The following is a 21,457-nucleotide window of genomic DNA, read 5'->3' as shown; positions in this document are numbered from 1 at the left end:
CCAAAAAGTCAATTGTATATATTTTAAGTGCAAAAGCAAACTAAAGGAAGAACATTTTGTTAATTAGGAAGTGACGTTTGTAGATGTGATAGAACATAGACACCTAGGTGATTTAGTATTTATTCAGTGTACAAAGAACTACTAATATACCGTGAAATGTAATACATATTACATTTGATTTTTTAAGAAGGAATTTTCATTTTAACTCAATTTGAGTATTAATAGCTAAGCTGTTCAACATAAGTAAACTAAGAGTACTTCATAGTATATAGCTAACATACTTTCCTGCAACTGTGTTTATTGCATTATCCTTTTTTATTTCAGGATTTCCAGGTCCCAGATGAAGAGATAATTCTACTTACTGGATATAGGATGCATTAGATCTTCTTACCTTAAAAAAAAAAAAAGGCAGCAATGATCAAAATACTAATAAATTACTTACAGACTCAGTGTATTTTTTCTTGGAGTAAAAGTCCAGGATGGTTAGTAGAATAAATGCTCTTGGCTTTTGGAAAAATTGATACTGTATATAGCAAAATAATGTGAAACCCATATACATGGATATTCTTAACAATTTGAAGAAATCTTCACAGTTTTCCTAGGTTGTTGAGCCTCTAGATGGTCTTTTCCTCTGATGTGATAATAAAGTGTTTATTCTATACTCTACATGCACGTAGTGTTTGGTTAATAAACTTCTGTTACTCATGACTCATTACATTAGTCAACAAATTTTGTATGTTTGCCTTTCACAATGATGATGATGGCAAGAGCCCATCTACAAAAGCTTATTAAATACTCGGGATGTGCAAGACATTGTGTTACAGCCTGTGACTGTTGGTCCCAGGGCCTGCAGTTGTGAAACTTGGGGATGGGAAATAAAACACATTGCAAACCAGTCAGGAACGTCCAGGCACTTCGGATGCTAGATAACTAGAAGAAAGTTCCAGAAAAGGGTTCTAAATATATATTTCACCCTATAAAATTGGAATTCATGTTTCAGTGAGCTGTATACCTGCAGCTAGGGCACCTAGCAAATGTTTACGTGATTGAAAATGCCAGGGCGATTCTTTTCTACCATCTTTTCCTGTTTTTTCCCTTAGTATCTTTCTCTTTAAACTTCGGCAGGTTTGGGACCCTGAATGCATTGATATAATCAGAAAATTGACAAAACTTTATCCATGGTACTGAATAAGATGCACAAAAAAGAAATTCAGTTAGTAAACAAACTTGGAAAATGTTTGTTCTCATGAATAATAAAAACCATAAAAATTATAACAATACGATAAAAATTTTCATTTATTACTGAAGATTTTAAAAATTGAAATGCCAGGCCGGGCACAGTGGCTCATGCCTGTAATCCCAGCCCTTGGGGAGGCTGAGGCGGAAGGATCACTTGAGGCCAGGAGTTTGAGACCAGCCCGGCCAACATGGTGAAAACGCATCTCTACTAAAAAATAGAAAAATTAGCCAAGTGTGGTGGTGCACACCTGTAATCCCAGCTACTTGGGAGGCTGAGGCATGAGAATCGCTTAAACCTGGGAGGTGGAGGTTGCTGTGAGCCAAGATCACGCCACTGCAATCCTGCCTGGGCAACAGAGAGAAACTGTCTCAAAAAATTGAAATGCCAGTTAGTATTTGAGAAACTGGTACTGCAGACATTGCTGTTATTAAATTTAGCTATATATATAGCTATATATATATATCCAGAACAATAAGGTGTTAGTAACTTTTAAACAAGTAATTATTTCTTGGAATCTAAGAAAATAGGTAGAAAATATGAATAAAGAAAACAGTAAAATGATAATAGTGGTTGTGTTAAGATGGTGGGATTATGGATAATTTTTGTCGTCTACATGTTGGTAGTTGTGATTTTGTTACTTTTAGAATTTCAAAACTATACATAAAAAAGAAAAACATTAACATTGCCTGTGAAAAATCACTTCATGTGCCTTGTTAGTAAATAATTTGCTTGATCTCCCAATTACTCAGTATCTCACTTCCCATTGCCATTGGAAGTCCCAGCATCTGGGAAGAGATAGATGACTTTATGGGAAATACTTTGATTTGGCTACAAATGCATAGTCAGTACCCACTGGGGCACCAGCATGAGGCTTCCTTTCTCTAAAACCTATCGTGTCTCACCAGCACTGTAGAGTGAAGCTCAGACTCCATAGCCCAGCACTCAGAGCCCTGACCTCTTCCCACCTTTGCCTTCCACCTTCGCCTGTTACTCTTGTTGTATTCTACTAATATTCATTTACACGTGTTTACTAATTAATTTATTCAACAAATATTGAGGGTTTGCCCTGTGCCAGGCACAGTCCTAAGTCCCCACTGACAAAGAGAAGAGCAAAAACCCTAGAACGGTGGTACTCTCATGGACTGTAGGTCTCAGGATGGAGATGAACATTCATAAAGAGCCACGTGGGTAAATGTCAACTTACAAGAGTTGAGTGCTACATGGTGTTATGGTCATGTATGAAAGGGGAGAGAGGGTATGTTGCCCCTAGTTTATGGGTAGAAGAGGGTATATTGCCCCTGAAGAAGTGACTATTTGAACTGAGATCTGTTGATGACTCAGTAACCTAAACAAGGAGGTACTACATGGGGACTGTCAACCAAGACTCTCCTCTCTCCTGGTCTAGAGGTAGACACACATGTCCCAGCTGGGCCAGCCAGATTCCTCCCGGCAAGTCACATCTTGAGCAGAGTGATCTGAGAACTAAAAACAACTGCAGCTGCTTCATCCTGAGCGCTGGGCCCTGAAGCAGCTGTCCATCGGTTTCCTCCTCCCAGACTCTAGATCCGGCCCATTTCTGCCTGGCTCTGGGCATAGTCATCCAGCTTCCCCTCTGACTCGTGAGTCAGTATCCTTCCATTTGTTTTAGCTGAGCTGTCTTGGTTGCTTGCAACCAAAGAACTCAACTCACAGAGGGCAGGTACCCTGACACAGGGAAACTCAAAAGGCCCCACAGTGGGAGGGGACCACTTTGGCAGGACTTCCCAGCACCCCCAATACCTAGATGCTCTACTCTTTCCTGCCGTATTTGCCCATGCCGTCCCCGTTTTTGGAATAGTCTCCTCTCCAACCTATATACTTTGATTCCGCCTGTGTGTGTATCTACATTTATATATTTAATTAATTGATGTATTTTTAAGAAAGGGAGAGGAAGCCGGGTGTGGTGGCTCATGCCTGTGATCCCAGCACTTTGGGAGGCCGAGGTGGGTGGATTACTTGAGGTCAGGAGTTCGAGACCAGCCTGGCCAACATGGTGAAACCCTGTCTCTACTAAAAAACACAAAAATTAGCCAGGCATGGTGGTGTGCGCCTGTAATCCCAGCTACTCAGGAGGCTGAGGCACGAGAATCATTTGAACCTGGGAGGCCGAGGTTGCAGTGAGCTGAGATTGTGCCACTGTACTCCAGTCTGGGTGACAGAACAAGACTCTGTCTTTAAAAAAAAAAAAAAAAAAGAAAGAAAAAAAGGAAAGAAAGGGAGAGGAGAGAGTGGGAGGAGGGAGAGGAAAGAGGAGAAGAGAGGAGGAGAGGAAGAGAGGGGATAGAAGGCCAGTGAGAAAGGGAATATATCCAGCTCAGAAATATCTTCCCTACCAGAATGTGAACAACCCTCCCCTGAACTCCCAGAGCCCGCTCCTGTGCACTCTCTAAATCTTGCCTTGCTTTATAGTTGTGTGTGTGTCTATCTGTCTTGTGCCCCTGTTGGATAGGAAGCTCCTTGGGGACAGGATCTTGTCAAATTTCTCATTTTCTCTTTCAGAGTACCTAGTTCCCACATCTAAACTTAGTCGATGCTAAAAAGATATTGGTTGTTTGACTGATACAACTAGAAAAAAAAAAGGCCTCCAAAATTCAGAAGTAAAGGGAGAGGCAGCAAATCCTGTCACATCTGGCTTAATTACACATTGATGGTGACCTACTAACAAGGTCCCTTATGAATAACTTAAAATGTAATTATTCTTTAAGATTAGTCATATTACCCAGATTTTTATATCTCGCATTTTTTGAGCAAATATTGTAACAGGAAGCAGTGCAGTGTGATGATGGAGTCAGAGAGAGAACTGGCTCCACATTCTGCTTTACCACCTCCGACCTGAGTAGTTCATTGGATCTTGGACACTGAGCCTCAGGATCTTTTTCTGTAAAATCATGATAATAATATTACCTCCAAGGCTAGCTTATAATAAAGCTCTTGTTAAAGTAGTTAGCAAGTCATTATTTAAATTTTTTGAGTATTTTTAACGTTTCATAAAATGTATTGAGTGTATTTAGTCATAATCTACTTAACCACTCTCTTGTTTTTACACATTGAGTATGTTTAACATTTTTATATATATATATATATATATATATTTTTTTTTTTTTTTTTTGAGACAGAGTCTCACTCTGTTGCCCAGGCTGGAGTGCAGTGGCACTATCTCGGCTCACTGCAAGCTCAGCCTCCCAGGTTCACACCATTCTCCTGCCTCAGCCTCTTGAGTAACTGGGACTACAGGTGCCTGCTACCAAGCCCGGCTAATTTTTTTTATTTTAGTAGAGACGCAGTTTCTCCGTGTTAGCCAGGATGGTCTCAATCTCCTGACCTCATGATCCGCCTACCTTGGCCTCCCAAAGTGCTGGGATTACAGGCATGAGCCACTGTGCCCGGCCAACATTTTAATATTTTAAATAATGCTGCAAATTTAGATTTTGGAGGGAGAACTTTTCATCAAATTTAGGTTTATTCCTTAGGATTGATTTCAGAAGTGGAATTATTATATCAAAAAGAAATTTTATGGCTCTTCATATGCATAATCAAATAGCTTTCAAAAATGCAAAACCAATTATGTTCCCACCAATACATGACATATGAGAATTCCCATTTCATCACATTCCTATCAGGATTTCTTGGGTTTTTTTTAATTTGCAAATTTGATAGGCAGAAAATGCCATCTTGTTTGTTTTCATGTCTTTATTAATGAGGTTAAACATATTTTCCAGGTATTTTGAAACAAGTTTTGTTTTTCCCTTTTGAGAATTAACTATTCCTGTCAACAAGGCATTCCTAACCAGGCACTCTGCTTACCAGCTTTTAAAATGTTCCTTAAAATGCTGTAGAGCTTTTGCCACTATGTAGCCAATGAAGTTAGAACTCTCAGCACTTTCTTCAAGAGGGATCTCGAGTGTGAAATTAGAGGAAGGCAGAATGCTTAAGTCTGTCACTATTGTTTCATCTTGTTTGGAAATATTTCCTTCATGAATCCTTGGAACTACCTACAGAAGAAGGATTATACAGTAAAAGATTACTAAATCCCAATACACATTCAATAGTAATTTAAGACCACCTTAGTCAGGATAGGCTAGGTTGTGCTGAGGTAACAGATTAGTCCCGGCATTCCTAGGGCTTCATGCAACAAAGATTTATTTCTTGTTCATGTTAGGTGTCCGTTACAAGGGCTCCACACCAGTAAACACTGAGGAGCCTGGTAGGCAGAGGCGCATTATCTCATAGCTGTAGCAGATGAATTCATGACTTTCTTTGTGCCCTCAGCAGAAAAAGAGAATAGATGAGCACACATAGGCTCTTCACTGTCTCAGTCTACAAAGAACCCTTTTCAGTTTTGCCACGCTTCATTGGCCAGAACTTGCCACATGGCAATGTTTAACCACAAGGGGAGCTGGAAAATATGAGAGAGGAGGTGGAATGTTTGCTGAGTATTACTGTCTGTGCCACAAACTTTATTGCATTGCACCAAGTTTTGTACTGAGTTTTCCTAGAAATTTACAATTTATGGTTGTAGGTGTGATTTTGGCAAGAATCAATGCAAAATTTATGTTACTCTTAATGAATAGCATGTATGTTACTCTCTTAATGAATTCTCAAATGTATAGACTTTGATTTGAATCATTTAAATGGAACTAAACTGATACGCAACTTGATGTAACCTTAAGAGAATGATTTAAAAAATTTTCCCTTCTCTTTCGGTGAGTATAGCATACATAAAAACTGCATAAAGTATTTATGTTTGGTTTAAATAATTGTAAAGTAAACACCCATGTAACTATTATACAACCAGGGGCCACAACCGTTTTCACCTGCTGGAATTTGTATATTTCTTTCAAAGACTTCTCTTCAGCACTTGCTATTTTATGGGTTTGTACTTTTCTTTACATGGTGAAATAAGAGCTGTTTTGAGGGCCGTGCGCTAATTCCAGCACTTTGGGAGGCCGAGGAGGGCGGATCACGAGGTCAGGAGATCGAGACCATCCTGGCTAACATGGTGAAACTCCGTCTCTACTAAAAATACAAAAAAAAATTAGCCGGGCGTGGCGGCGGGCGCCTGTAGTCTCAGCTACTCGAGAGGCTGAGGCAGGAGAATGGCGTGAACCCGGGAGGCGGAGCTTGCAGTGAGCCTAGCTAGCGTCACTGCAGTCCGGCCTGGGTGAAAGAGCGAGACTCTGTCTCAAAAAAAAAAAAAAAAAAAAAAGAGAGCTGTTTTGAGAAAAGTAACTTCACAGGCAGTTTAGCAAAGTGGTTACGTTCACTGATTCTAGAGAAATACTGCTTGAGTTTGAATTCTAGTTCTACCATTTACTAGCTGTGTGAGCTCAGACAAGTTGCTTAACCTCCTTTGTGCCTTATTTGAAAAACTGGGGAAAGAATTCTACTTCCCTTATAGGGTCATTGAGGGTATTAAATGATCTGATATGTGGAAAAAGTTCTTAGAACATTGCCTGACACCTAGTAAATGCTCTTTAGTGGTAATAATAGTCATAAAAATGTGTAATTGAAAACCATAATTTTATTTTATCTAGAGGTTTTTATATAGATGTGCCTTTGTTATCAGCATAAAGAATTTTAGATAAATCTGTTAGTGTTACTCAGAGACACTAGAATGGAAATAAATTGAAGCACAGAATATAAAATACTGACAACGGTAAAAACAACTAAATATTAACTGTAGATTTCTAAAGGTTGAAAGCACTGCTAAAGTTTTTCTTCAAGTCTTATTCTTCAAGACAAGATTTTTTCTTCGTTAAACTAAAGTCTATATATGGGAGGATGACAAAATATGTTGCATTATTTTACCTTCCTCAAGTATGATCTAATGGAGTTATAGAATCAGATTGCTGGCAGGGATTGGAACAGTGGCTTTCAAAACCCTTTGACTGTGGTCTGTAGTAATGAATACACTTGATATCATTACTCAAAACACACATGTATGTCTACATACAAAATGGAAATGAAATTCCGTGATGTGCATATGACTTATGAAATGCAATGCATGCTAATATTTTCTACTTTGTCCTATTCTATTTTTTGTATGGGTTTTAATTTTGTTTTTAATGAGCTTGCTGTGACTTTCTAAACTTATTTCTCAAATCATGCATGATCCACAGCTTTGTAGTTTGAAAAAAGAGGGAAATGCTGGATTATAGAATGTCGTAAGTCTAATTTCCTAGAAGCAGTGCCTAAAATTCTGACAGAAGTGGTTTATAAAGTAGTGCTCTCAGGTGCGACTTTTAAGGGGATGAGGAAAGCAAACTAGAGAAGTGAAAGGAGCTAAGCAAGGATATGGCTTCAGATGACCGTTAGCCTCAGCCTGATCATGCAGGAAGCTCTGGGGCATAAGTGCCCCAAGGGCAATCTTTGGGAGAAAGTTTCAGAGATAAGCAGTTAGCAGCAGCACCAGCACCAGTGGGAGCTGGTAAAAGGGATCCCCAGGGATCTGGATAGGGCACTGACATACTACACAGAATATTGCATCTTCAATTGCTCTGCCCAGTAATTTTTGTATCCAGGTCTTTTTGGGAACCCCTCAATACCAGCCTCATCAGGAATCACTAGCCTGGTGCATTTGTAGATTAAAGTAATGTGTGTGTGTTGGAGGGGGGATGTCTTAGGAAGAAAAGTCACTTGCATGTTATGCAAAAAGTTATTGACTGAATCTGGGAGTCATGGTATAGGTAGAATTTAAGATGGCAAAATGTTTTTATTTTTGTTTTTTTTTTGAGACAGAGTCTCCCTCTGTCACCCAGGCTGGAGTGCAGTGGCACGATCTCAGCTCACTGCAACCTCTGCCTCCCGGGTTCAAGTGACTCTCCTGCCTCAGCCTTCTGAGTAGCTGGGATTACAGGTGTGCGCCATCACACTTAGCTAATTTTTTATGTTTTTGGTAGAGACGGGGTTTCGCCACATTAGCCAGGCTGGTCTCGAACTCCTGACCTCAAGTGATCCACCCACCTCGGCCTCCCAAAGTGCTGGGATTACAGGCATAAGCCACCGCGACCAGCTGGCAATGTATTTTTATGTGAAGAGTAACATATAAATGTTTAATTCTCAAGATAACTCAGTGGCTTTATTGTGTCAGCAACTAATAAGAGCTATAATTTACAGAGCTCTTGTTTTGTATAAGAAATCTATACTAATCACTTTATAGGTGTACACATTAAGATAGCTATGATTGTTACCATTTTACAGGTGAACACTGAGGCCTAGAATGGTTGAGGTACTTTCCCAAGCTTACTCAGCTGGTAAGTTTCAGAGTCAAATTTTGAACTCAAATTGCTTTATTTGTAAGTCTTCTCTCCTAAAAGCTACATTGGCGAGATTTCTTCAAGTTTACCTCTATTAGTTATAGCCCTATAACTCTAAGCAGAAATAGCCATTTCCAGATTAGAAAGCATTTTGTGTTTTAAATTGATTTTCTTTATGGACTTTCTTGTTTTCTAAAGACCATGAGCTACATTAAATCAAGTCGGCCTGAAGGCAATCACAATGGAAATATGAATACCTCCTAAAGCTTGTTTTCAAATTCAGACACAATTCATAAGTAAATTAACAGTGAAATCAAGGTATACACATGTCATCTCCTTATCTGCTCTTGGGTCTCGCCTTTACCTGTATTGAATTAAAGATGATCTCCGTTTCTGGGGTCTGGTTTGCCAGTTCAGACACCCAGCCAAATTGCCCTCTCATCTTCTCCACCAGATAGGCAGTGTCCTCCAAGTGCTTCCGGGTCATCTGGAGAATCTGGCCGTACTGCTGATTGGATACATTGACCAACCTGATCGCCTCATCTAATTCTGTGTGCAGAGCAGGTACCTCAGGACAGTCTAGCAAAGAAGAAAGTAACGTGGAGAAGGAAAAAGTCCATGAAACTTGGAGGTGGGCAACATGGGCTTACATCCCAGCCCTTACATTCTCTATTTTCCCCTTTTGCCTGTAGGAGTTTTTAGTTATGTCTGTTGTTCTAGAGTAATTATTAATATCGCCTACATCTGTGTCAAACCAGATCCAGTTTAACTGTTAATTATATGGTTTTATGTAACAGAAACTGGGCTGGAGACAGAACTTTCTGTTATAAATTCCACATGCCTACCAACTATATTAAGAAAAAATTTGCCAAAACAGATGAAGTCCCTACTATGCCCCTTCTACATCACATCCCATTTATCCCTTAAAAAGGACACTACTATTTGATTTTGGATGTATAAGTCCAGTACCAGTAATTAGTATGGGAAAAGAGGAAAAGAACCACATATAGTGAAGCCGCTTTAAATTAAGACCAAAAGTGTATAGTAAATAGTGAAAAAAAAAAAGATTTGTGATGTTTTGGAAAATATTTTATATTTATCAATAATGAAATTATAATTATAGTTGTGTGCTTAGTATTAGAACAAAGTAAATCAAAGCTGATTGAAGAGACAAAATTGTTATTTGATTAAAGGTATGATATTTGTTTATAATAGCAAAACCTTGAAAGCAAATGTACTTCAGCTAGGGAATGAATAAATAAATTGTGATATGCCTACATACACCAACATACAACAGTGAATTAATGAACTAGAGCAGCACGCATTCACATGGCTATAACCCTTGCAAACTACACTGAGTGAAAAGCCATATTGCAAAAGAATACATAAGTGATAATACTTATATTGTTAAGAAAGAAAAATTATCCGGAACTTGGAAATAAGGCAAAAGAATGGCTGCATTTCCTTCTGTTTCTTTTTCTTTTCTTTTCTTTTTATTTTTTTCAAGACAGTTTCTCACTCTGTTACCCAGGCTGGAGGGCAGTGGCATGATCATAGCTCACTACAGCCTCGAACTCCTGGGCTCAAGTGCTATTTCCACCTTAGCCTCCTGAGTAGCTGGGACTACAGGCTCACACCACCATGCCCGGCTGATTTTTAATTTTTTTGTAGAGGCGGGTCCCACTATGCTGCCCAGGCGTGCGTGTCCTTTCGATGTCATACTAAATTATTGTCTAAGGGGTCCACCCAAAGATCACTTCAAGGTCTAGGGAAGAGATCCTTTGCTGGCTTCACTATGTACTGTTGATTAGGGCCGGACTCCATGAAATTACCCGTAAATTATGGATTGAAAAGTGGCAAATGTTTGTCTAGTAGAGATGTAAATTATTTTGGTCTGATACAAAAGATAATGGCAAGATTTACAGTTTAGTTGCCCTTTTGAATATTAACTAACATATCTAATTTCATAATCTTTCAGCATTCTGTCTCTCCTTGACTGTAAGCACTCCAGTCTCTCTTATACTTCTTTGACCCAGCTCTAACACCCTGCTGGTTCCTTCATTAATAAGTTAAATAGTCAAATTAACATTTGACATGTGCCCATTTCTTTTTTCTTTTTCTTTCTTTTTTGTTTGAGACAGAGTATCACTCTGTTATACAGGCAGGAGTGCAGTGGCACAATCTTGGCTCACTACAACCTCTGCTTCCTGGGATCAAGTGATTCTTGCGCCTCAGCCTCCCAAGTAGCTGGAACTACAGGCGCACGCCACCATGCCTGGCTAATTTTTGTAGTTTTAGTAGAGACGGGGTTTCACCATGTTGACCAGGCCGGTCTCGAACTCCTGGCCTTAAGTGATTGCCCACCTTGGCCTCCCAAAGTCCTGGGATTACAGGCATGAGCCACCGCACCCAGCCAGACATGTGCACATTTCATGTTTGTATGGAGCTTTTTTTTTTTTTTTTTTTTTGAGATGGAGTCTCGCTCTGTCGCCCAGGCTGGAGTGCAATGGTGTGATCTCGGCTCACTGCAACCTCTGCCTCCTGGGTTCAAGCAATTCTCCTGCCTCAACCTCCTGAGTAGCTGGGACTACAGGCACACGCCACCACGCCCAGCTAATTTTGTGTGTGTGTGTGTATGTTTAGTAGAGATGGGGTTTCACCATATTGGTCAGGCTGGTCTCGAACTCCTGACCTCGTGATCTGCCCACCTCGGCCTCCCAAAGTGCTGGGATTACAGGCATGAGCCACCACACCTGGCTGTATGAAGCATATTTTTAAGTTTAAAAATTCTACATTAACAATGCAAAAATAAAAATGTAAAACATTGCTATGTATGATATAGGCGTGTGTATATATTATATGTATATAGGCACGATATGAGTAGGAAGAAATGCAAGGAAATAATTAATACTAAATTCAAAATAGCACTTTCTTTTTGAGGAGATAAAGTGAATGTGATGTGGAGGGGGACACAGTGGGGCTTTGTCTGTTTTGGTAATGTTCTATTTCTCAATCTAGGTGACTGAGAATTTTTTTTTTTTTTTTTTTTCCTGAGACAAAGTCTCTCTCTGTCACCTAGGCTGGAGTGCAGTTGCTCGATCTGGACCCACTGCAACCTCTGCCTCCTGGTTTCAAGCAACTCTACTGCCTCAGCCTCCAGAGTAGCTGGGACTACAGGTGTGTACCACCACACCTGGCTAATTTTTATATTTTTAGTAGAGGCGGGGTTTCACCATGTTGGCCAGGCTGGTCTCGAACTCCTAACCTCAAGTGATTCTCCTGCCTCAGTCTCCCAAAGACCTGGAATTACAGGCATGAGCCACCATGCCTGGCCTATTACATCATTCTTTATATATTTATAATAAAAAGCAATTTATAATAACAGTTTTCAGCAGTGTGGGAGCACATTAGGACATTCTTTACATTTTACCTTTGCAACACTAAACTTTCATTGAATTTGTACTGTATTATCTGATGTACACTGTATCTATTATCTGGTGCATATTGATTATCAGGTGCATTTTAATGTATTATCTGATTTATTCTGTATTATCTTGTGACATTCAGGAATTATTAATAAACTATTTTAGCTGGGTAGAATGAAATAGATGTTAATGATACATAGATGGGATGCTTGAGCAGAACTATTTTTGTAAGAGGTCAGTATATTAAGCGTATATTTTTCTGTTACAAAAACCTATGCTTCTGTATATAACCTTGCAACTGTGACTTAAAAAACAAATATTTGAATAATGAGAATCATTGATACTTCAGACATTTTATTTAATCTTCTAAAGATGTGTATGAAGCAGATACATTACTCCCCCTTCCAAATGATAAAACAGGCTGAGAGAGTCCTTGAGTCAGCAATTCAGGAGAGAGAGCACTCATTTTTTATTTTTTTAACTTTTATTTATCTATTTATTATTATTATTATTTTTCAAGACGGAGTCTTGCTCTGAGGCCCAGGCTGGAGGCTTGATCTCAGCTCACTGCAACCTCTGCCTCCCAGGTTCAAGCAATTCTCTTGCCTCAGCCTCCTGAGTAGCTAGGATTACAGGTTCATGCCACCACACCTGGCTAATTTTTGTATTTTTAGTAGAATGGGGTTTTGCCATGTTGGCCAGGCTGGTCTCAAACTCCTGACCACAGGTGATCTGCCCACCTCAGCCTTCCAAAGTGCTGGGATTACAGCGTGAGCCACCGCACGTGGCCAGGAGAAAGAGCACTCTCAACTGCTCTAGGTAACCCCGCGAAAAGGTCCAGTTTATAATCAAAGCTACCTGGAGCAACGCTTTCCAAACCCTTTCCTGCCCAACAAGACATTCTAGATGTCAAAATTGTCTAATATACATTCTAAGGTGGGGTAGATGTGTCCATGGCAGAAAATTTGGCACAAGAGGGATGTGGAGAAGTAGACAAGTCCATTTGTATAATGGACTCTGCTTTCAAAAGAAGGGGGAGAAAAGACCAACTACTGAGGTGGGGAGAGGCTGAGAGAGAATGAAGTGGAAGAGGGAGAGAAAGAACAATCCTTGTTCTTGTTCTGTGGCCCGTGTAACCTGAATTCCTCACTAGCCCAACTAACCTGAGAATTCAGTGACAATAAGAACCCAGGCGCCGGGCGCGGTGGCTCACGCCTGTAATCCCAGCACTTTGGGAGGCCGAGGCGGGCGGATCACGAGGTCAGGAGATCGAGACCATCCTGGCTAACAGGTGAAACCCCGTCTCTACTAAAAATACAGAAAAATTAGCCGGGCGTAGTGGCGGGCGCCTGTAGTCCCAGCTACTTGGGAGGCTGAGGCAGGAGAATGGCGTGAACCTGGGAGGCGGAGCTTGCAGTGAGCCGAGATTGCGCCACTGCACTCCAGCCTGGGCGACAGAGCGAGACTCCGTCTCAAAAAAAAAAAAAAAAAAAAAAAAAGAACCCAGGCTGGAGGCCGGGCGCAGTGGCTCAAGCCTGTAATCCCAGCACTTTGGGAGGCCAAGGCAGGCGGATCACAAGGTCAGGAGATCTAGACCATCCTGGCTAACATGGTGAAACCCCCGTCTCTACTAAAAATACAAAAATTTAGCTGGGCGTGGTGGTGGGCGTCTGTAGTCCCAGCTACTCGGAGGCTGAGGCAGGAGAATCACTTGAACCTGGGAGGCAGAGGTTGCAGTGAGCCAAGATTGTGCCACTGCACTCCAGCCTGGGCAACAGAGGAAGACTCCGTCTCAAAAACAAACAAACAAACAAACAAACAAAGAACCCAGGCTAATGATATTTCAAAAGGAGAAAGGGGCTGGGCATGGTGGCTCACACCTGTAATCCCAGCAATTTGGGAGTCGGAGGCAGGCAGATCACTTGAGGTCAGGAGTTCGCCACCAGCCTAACCAACATGGTGAAACCCCATCTCTACTAAAAATACAACAAAGTAGCTGGGCATAGTGGCGGGTGCCTGTAATCCCAGCTACTCGAGAGGCTGAGGCAGGAGAATCACTTGAACCTGGGAAGCAGAGGTTGCAGTGAGCTAAGATCGTGCCATTGCACTCCAGCCTGGGCGACAGAGCGAGACTCCAGCTCAAAAAAGAAAAAAAAGAGAAAGGGAGTGTTGTTGACTCTAAATAGATTTACTAACCACTCGAATAATGATCTAATTTAATAGACTCTATTAAATTCATGTTTTTTTATTTAATTGAATAAAAAAATTAGAAAGGGAACTTTACTCCTTTTGAGTTGCAAAGCATATAGATGTTTAGAACCTCTACAGTGCATTAAATTGCACAATGGAAAGACCTATTTCATAATGGAGAATATTAATATGTAATTTACAGGCTCCTTGAGCAAGGTGATTAAATAAAAGTAATATGTTAAAAAGTCAAATTTTAAAGATGTCTAATAATTTTTAATATCATATATGCATACATGTACATATGGTCCCCAACTTACAATGGTTCAACTTACGGTTTTTCGAACTTATGGTGGGTTAATTGTGACATAATCCTATCCTAAGTCAAGGAATATCTTATGTTTATGGTTAAAAGTTTGGAAAATACAGAAAGAAGTATTTTTAAAAATCATCTTTAATCTTAAAACCCAAAGGTAACTTTTATTAGTATTGTGGTGTATCTAATGATACTTTAAAAGCCAATATGTTTAGGATATTATGTTGTTTAACATTGTAACAATTCGTTGGCCGGCTCGGTGGCTCACGCCTGTAATCCCAGCACTTTGGGAGGCTGAGGTGGACAATCACGAGGTCAGAAGTTCGAGACTAGCCTGAACAATATGGTGAAACCCCACCTCTACTAAAAATACAAAAATTAGCCAGGTGTGGTGGCACATGCCTGTAATCCCAGCTACTCAGGAGGCTGAGGCAGCAGAATCGCTTGAACTCAGGAAGTAGAGGTTGCAGTGAGCGAAGATCACACCACTGCACTCCGGCCTAGGTGACAGAAAAGATTGTAACAATTCCATTCTCCCTTTTCTCTGAACAGCAAAATTTGTTGCAAGTTGCTCACTGTTAGATTGAGGAGGGAAAGCAAAGGGAGGGACAGGAGTTTCCACTGACTATGCTTTTTGTTCTTTGTGTTTATATAAATTACTCCAGTGGTCTTCACTGTGGGAAGTTAAGGGCACAAGAGCTATTACTTGGTAGTAAATGAATTATAATCTGATTTTTCTGAACTTCCTTTATAGCAGGGGTCCCCAACCCCTGGGCCATGGACCCATATCAGCCTGTAGCCTCTTAGGAACAGAGCTGTACGGCAGGAGGTGAGCGGCAGGTGAGCAAGCATGACTGCCTGAGCCCCACCTCCTGTCAGATCAGCGGAGGCATTCCATTCTCAGAGGAGCATGAACCCTATTGTGAACTGTGCATGCAAAGGGTCTAGGTTGAGCGCTGCTTAGGAGAATAATGCCTGATGATCATCCCCAAACGTGCCCTCTGCCCCACCATCTTTGGAAAATTGTCTTGCATGAATCTAGTCCCTGGTGCCAAAAGGCTGGGGACCACTGCTTTACAGAATTGTGTTAGAACCCAAAGATTATCTTGGGTCCTTTATTTACAAATTACTCAACTGAGGCCTAGACAGCATAAATGACTTGCCCCAGATCTCTAGCTAGTGTTGTAGAATTTACTGACATGTTGATTTCTGTCCGTCCTGTATCTTCCAATTTCCTACTCTAAGCCATTAGCCACACTTTCAAAATTTCCTTCCCTTAGGGCTTTAGTGAGATAAAATGCAGAAGCATAGGAATCAAAAGCTCTTGTTTTATATAAGAAAATTTGTAATTTGGCCCTGGTCGGGTGGGAGGAGTGACTTTAGTCTGGAGAAGGAAAAGGGAATGAAGGGAGGGATGGAGGAAAGGGAGAATGATTTTCTACCTGGGGAAGGACTAGAAAGGCCACTCTGGGAGGGAAAAGGATTCCTGGGGCTTGGGAGAAGAAGCCACTTTCCCTGTTTAAATGCTAATTAGTTAATTAACCCACCAATGGGAAAGAGCCAATGCCACTTTCAAAAAAAAAATTTCACTTGTCTAAACATTGATTGAAAAGGTTTCTTTCATTGAAAAGGTTTCTTTCATGGTGGGGGTGGAGGGGGTGGGGGTGGGTGAGGGTGTGGGGGGGTTCTTTTTCTTGGCGGTAAGAAGGAAGGAGTTGCCCTAATTTGCTCAAGGTTTTTCTTTTGCACACATTAGTGTTTGGTCATTAATCATAAAAAACAAAACATCACAAGAACAATTAGGGAATTAAAGAAAGTGAAAGAATGACATACTTTGGAATAATAAAAGTTTATAAACCAGGCCGGGCACAGTGGCTCATGCCTGTAATCCCAGCACTTTGGGAGGCTGAGGTGGGCGGATCACAAGGTCAGGAGTTCGAGACCAGCCTGGCCAATATGGTGAAACCCTGTCTCTACTAAAAATGCAAAAAAATTAGCAGGGCGTGGTGGCACATGCCTGTAGTCCCAGCTACTCAGGAGTCTGAGGCAGGAGAATTTCTTGAACCCAAGAGGTGGAGGTTGCAGTGAGGTGAGATTGCGCCACTGCACTCCAGTCTGGGCAACAAAGCAAGGCTCCATCTCAAAAAAAAAAAACAGTTTATAAACCTACATTGAGCGTCCACAGATGGAAATGAGCCTGCAGAAAAGTGCTTGGAGGAAAGCAAATGAATCCACCATGCTTGTGACATGAGATTTTGTCCTCTGTCCAGAATACTAAAGAAATCCTAAAAAAAGTTAGATATGGGTTCTAAATTTCTTTTCAAAGAATCAATATGTCAGTACATTCAATTCTTTGCCCTCTAATTTTAAACTTAATTTCCTTGTAAAGCAACCTTTTTCAATTACCTGCTCCGCCCTGACTCATTCCGATTACCTGCTCTGTCATAACCATTTTTCCTGCCAAACCACTCACCCCGTCACTCTCTTTAAATTAGCCAATCGCAATTAGTTTAGCCTGTGCGGTCTAACCCTAGCCAATAGGGGAATGACACAGCAGCAGGGGCCACGTGCGTCAGGGAAAAGAACCCCTTCCCCTCCCTTGTCCAAGTGTGCGCTCACCATTGCTCCATCTGTAAGGGCGCACCCTCCTATAGAAGTAACTTGCCTTGCTGAGAATTAAAAAGAAAATTTTATATTCAAGTGCTATTTCTTTTGTGGCACCAAAACTTTGTAATTAAATGTACCCCAGAACTTACAGTATAATACAAAAAAATAGCAATTATTTACCTTCAGATAGGTGAGCCTGACATTTTTGGCATTTTTCATGAAATTTGGAACATCTTGACAAATTCTGGTCAAGTTCCCCACACAGTCCTCTGTCCTGCCCAGGTAACATCTTTGAAATCAGGCCTCCGTGGTCAGGGGCTACAGGGAACATAACATTTACACGTTAGTGTCATAAGTTTTCACTTTAAAGAAGTGGAGACAATGCCACTGCTTTTTCTTACCAGTGCTTTCAAAATCTTTTTCCTATATTTATGTATGTATTTAATTGATTTATTTTTGCCCCTTGTGGTAGGCAAAATGACTGCCCAAAATATCCCCACCCTAATCCCCAGAACCTGTGAATTTATGTTATGTGGCAAAGGGAAAGTAAGGTTGCAGATGGAAATCAAGTCTTGCTCTGTTGTGGCAAAGGGAAAGTAAGGTTGCAGATGGAAAACAGAGTCTTGCTCTGTTGCCCAGGCTAAAGTGCAGTGGCAGGATCTTGGCTCGCTGCAACCTCTGCCTCCCGGGTTCAAGTGATTCTCCTGCCTCAGTCTCCCAAGTAGCTGGGATTACAGGTGAGAGCCACCACGCCCAGCTAATCTTTGTACTTTTAGTAGAGGTGGGGGTGCGCCATATTGTCCAGGATGGTTTCTTGAACTCCTGACCTCAAATGATCCACTCGCCTCAGCCTCCCAAAGTGCTGGGATTACAGGCATGAGCTACCACGCCCAGCCCTTTTTCCTGTATTTAGACACAGAAATGCATGTTGGTGCAATAATTTCCTAGGATAACTGAACATCTATTAAAAATTGCACATACTCTTGAATCCAAGAATCTCATTACTAGAAATTTATTAGTAGTATATACACACATATATTAATGCATGTAATTTTATTTTCTAGGAGGAGTCATGAAGAATTATTAATAACTATCTTTTAGAATAAGGACTTGATAAGGTAGGAGAGGGCAGCTTTCATTTATTTGTTCTTTTATATATTTGATTACTTTAAAAATCGTGTGTCTTATTTATATCATCAGTATTTCTGATTTCAATAGGAGTAAGTAAATAGGTGATTGTGAACCACTTTTTCTCTTGGACTTTTCTGTATTTTAGAAAATCTTTTAATAATTAATTTTTTAAGCTACAATTGGGAAGAAGTTTCAAAGATATTAGAAATGTCTGTTTCTTGTGGGTGGGTGATAGGTGTTTATTTTATTACTATTCTTTTTTTGCATTTCTCATATATGAGTATACACACACACACACATATATATACACACACATATGTGTGTATGTGTGTGTGGAGATGTATATACTGTTATGAACAAGGGGTCAAAGATTTAGGAAAATACCTAAAGCAGATCAAGTTTTGAGAAGTTTTTTCCCCTAGGAGAATTAACAATCCATATAAAAATGTGTAAAAGAGAAGTCTATCCAACAGAAAATTGGCAGTTCCTGATAGAGTGTTTGACATTAGGAAACATGTATTACTAATTTACAACCTGATGATTTTCTGTTAGATTAAATCCTCAGCATTTAAAAATGAAACATTTTATTTTGAGATAAATTGCAAAGTCCGTAGTTTAAAAACAGCGAAGCATTGTTCGATGGAATGGCATGTAAGGTACCCATCCCCTTTGGTGACTAGGAAGTCAATTTCTCCCAGCTGCCTTCTTGGACCCTCTTCTCTGCCCTGTATAGCCCCCTGTGAGAATTTCCAGTGTAGAATTAATTCTTGCTTTATGTAGTGTTTGCTTTCTTATCTTTGCCATTAGACTCTAAGCCTCTTGAGGGAAGGGACTTGGTCTTGCCATTTTAATCTTGTCATTCTTCAGTACCTTCTTCTGCCATTTTACCCACGATATGGTGATGTAATTGTTCACTAATCTGCTTTCCTTTCTCTGGACTGAGCTCCTGGAAGTCAGAGGCTGTGTCGTAATCATCACTTTATCTCTAGCATCTAGATTAATACCTGGTATGTACACCAAGGATGACAAATTCTAGGCCCATATGACACTAATTCCCCATGCCGCAGCCACAGCACAATCCATCACCTCACTTAAGTCTAGCCTTGACAGAACCTCAAAACCCTTCCAGGGAGCTACTTCCAGTGCAGTCACTGAGATAAATCATCTACTCTCCCACCTGCCTGTCTGTTTCTCCCATGCAAAAATTAATGTCAACTAACACTCTCTAAGGCAGGATTAGAACCAGGTCTCCCGGTACCCTGCACTGGTCAAGCTACAGTAGAACACGATCTCATCTGTTCTTTCCAGGGATTCATGAGACAAATGAAGACAATTCCAAGAGCTACTTTCCTGGACCTATTCGCTTTCAACAGACTCAGGAACTGAGGTCCAGAAAGACCAAGGTAGGAAAGAAATATGAGACCAAAATGAACCTATACTCAAAAAAAGCAAAAAAAATTAATTATCAAGATATTTCTGATTATTTTTATTTCCGCTCTCCTTTTCCTGGTGTTCATAATTCAGTGTTAGCTATTTTTCTAATTTTGGCCCTTTAAACAATCATGACCAATAAGGCCCATCCATGAAGGTTGCCACACAGAACTTGCTCAGTAAATGTTGGTCAGTTACTGTTATTATTAGCTCTGTTACAGCTACCACAGATTCAGTGGCTTGAAACAGCACAGATTCATTACTGTTTAGTCTTTTAGGTCAGAAGTCTGAAGTGGGTCTCACTGGGCTAAAATTAAGATGTCATCTGTCTCAAAAAAAAAAATGCAAAAATTAGCTGGGCGTGGTGGCACGCGCCTGTAGTCCCAGCTACTCAGGTGGCTGAGGCAGGAGAATCGCTTGAACCTGGCAGGCGGAGGTTGCACTGAGCCAAGATGGCGCCACTGCACTCCAGCCTGAAGTCAGAGCGAGACTCTGTCTCAAAAAAAAAAAAAAAAAAGATGTCAGTAGGGCTAGTTTTTTGCGGAGGCTCTAGAGGAGAATTCATTTCTATACCATTTCCCGTTCCTCAAAGCCACCTACATTCCTCGGCTCCTGGCCCCCTTCCTCTGTCTTCAAGGCCATCAAGGTAGAGCCAAGTCCTTCTCTTGTGGCCACTGCTATTAATTCTTTTCTGCCTCCTTCTTCCACTTTTAAGGACCCTGTGATTATGTTGAATCCATCTGGATAATCCAGCATACTCTCTCTATTTTAAAATCAGTTGAGGACGGGCACAATGGATCATGCCTGTAATCCCAGCACTTTGGGAGGCCAAGGTGGGCGGATCATTTGAGGTCAGAAGTTTGAGACCAGCCTGGACAACATGGCAAAACCCTGCCTCTACTCAAAATACAAAAATTAGCCAGGCATGGTGGCTCTCGCCTGTAATCCCAGCTACTCGGGAGGCTGAGGCAGGAGAATCACTTGAACCCTGGAGGTAGAGGTTGCAGTGAGCCAAGATCATTCCACTGCACTCCAGCCTGGGTGACAGAGCAAGACTCTGTCTCAAAAAATAAATAAATAAAAATAAAGTCAGTTGATTAACAAATTGATTTCCATCTGCAACCTTACTTTCCCTTTGCCACATAACATAAATTCACAAGTTCTGGGGATTAGGGTGGGGATATTTTGGGCAGTCATTTTGCCTACCACAAGGGGCAAAACTCAAAATGTCAAGTCATTAGGCAGATTTTCTAGGGGCAGTAGGCTTATTCCTCACCAACTACCTGTCCAGAAAAGTGATGGAAACCGCATTCAAGTGCTGTAGAGCCCCTGCCTGACTGTTCTTGATAAACAGTCCACATTTGCTCATCTGGGAAGACAATGTCTCCTCTGCGGTAGCTTCTGTGTACTGTCTGGCTAGGGGAGGGATACTGGAGAAAGAAGAGTACAATAGCGTAACACAGACTTTTTTGTTTGCTATTTTGTTTTTGTCTTTAATATTTGCATTCACAGGGGACTTTGGCTTTCCAGGTCATCACTGAGATGGAAGTGGCATGGAGGGTCTGGAGAGGGTGCGTGTGAGGCAGCTGAGAGTAGGGCTGGCCCCCAGCTGTGTGAATGAGAAGGCAATGGTGGCAGACAGTGGAAACCCATGTTCGTAGCTGGTGTGCGGGAGAGGGTTACAGTGGTTGGCAAATTATCTAGATTCTGGCATGTCTGATCACTGCTGACAGTCCTGTGCACATGAGAATGTAACCAATGCTTGTGTAAGGCTGCTACACAACATGGAAGGGAGGAGCCCTTTTGTTCTAATGAACACATTCTC

At 41.0% G+C, this 21,457-nt stretch overlaps 1 protein-coding gene and 1 long non-coding RNA gene across 2 annotated transcripts in view; one reads left to right on the top strand and one right to left on the bottom strand.

The window, feature by feature from the left end:
- Positions 1-5,079: 5,079 nt before the first annotated feature.
- The window catches only part of CLUL1 (clusterin like 1), a 32,704-nt gene continuing 16,326 nt past the window's right edge, over positions 5,080-21,457 (bottom strand). The window contains exons 6-8 of the mRNA XM_055236795.2: positions 17,251-17,388; positions 8,900-9,114; positions 5,080-5,271 (exon numbers count right to left, since the gene is read on the bottom strand). Of these exons, the coding sequence (XP_055092770.2) occupies positions 5,080-5,271; positions 8,900-9,114; positions 17,251-17,388 (545 nt within the window). The remainder of the gene's footprint in view (positions 5,272-8,899; positions 9,115-17,250; positions 17,389-21,457) is intronic.
- LOC134736856 (uncharacterized) lies at positions 8,993-19,581 on the top strand. Its single transcript, XR_010121248.1, has 3 exons — positions 8,993-9,166; positions 18,135-18,188; positions 19,510-19,581. It is a non-coding gene; the product is annotated as an uncharacterized lncRNA (long non-coding RNA).

Source organism: Symphalangus syndactylus, chromosome 1 (assembly GCF_028878055.3).
Source record: "Symphalangus syndactylus isolate Jambi chromosome 1, NHGRI_mSymSyn1-v2.1_pri, whole genome shotgun sequence".
Taxonomy (NCBI): domain Eukaryota; kingdom Metazoa; phylum Chordata; class Mammalia; order Primates; family Hylobatidae; genus Symphalangus; species Symphalangus syndactylus.
Note: the sequence above shows the minus strand (reverse complement) of the source record. Positions and strands in the feature narration are given on the sequence as shown.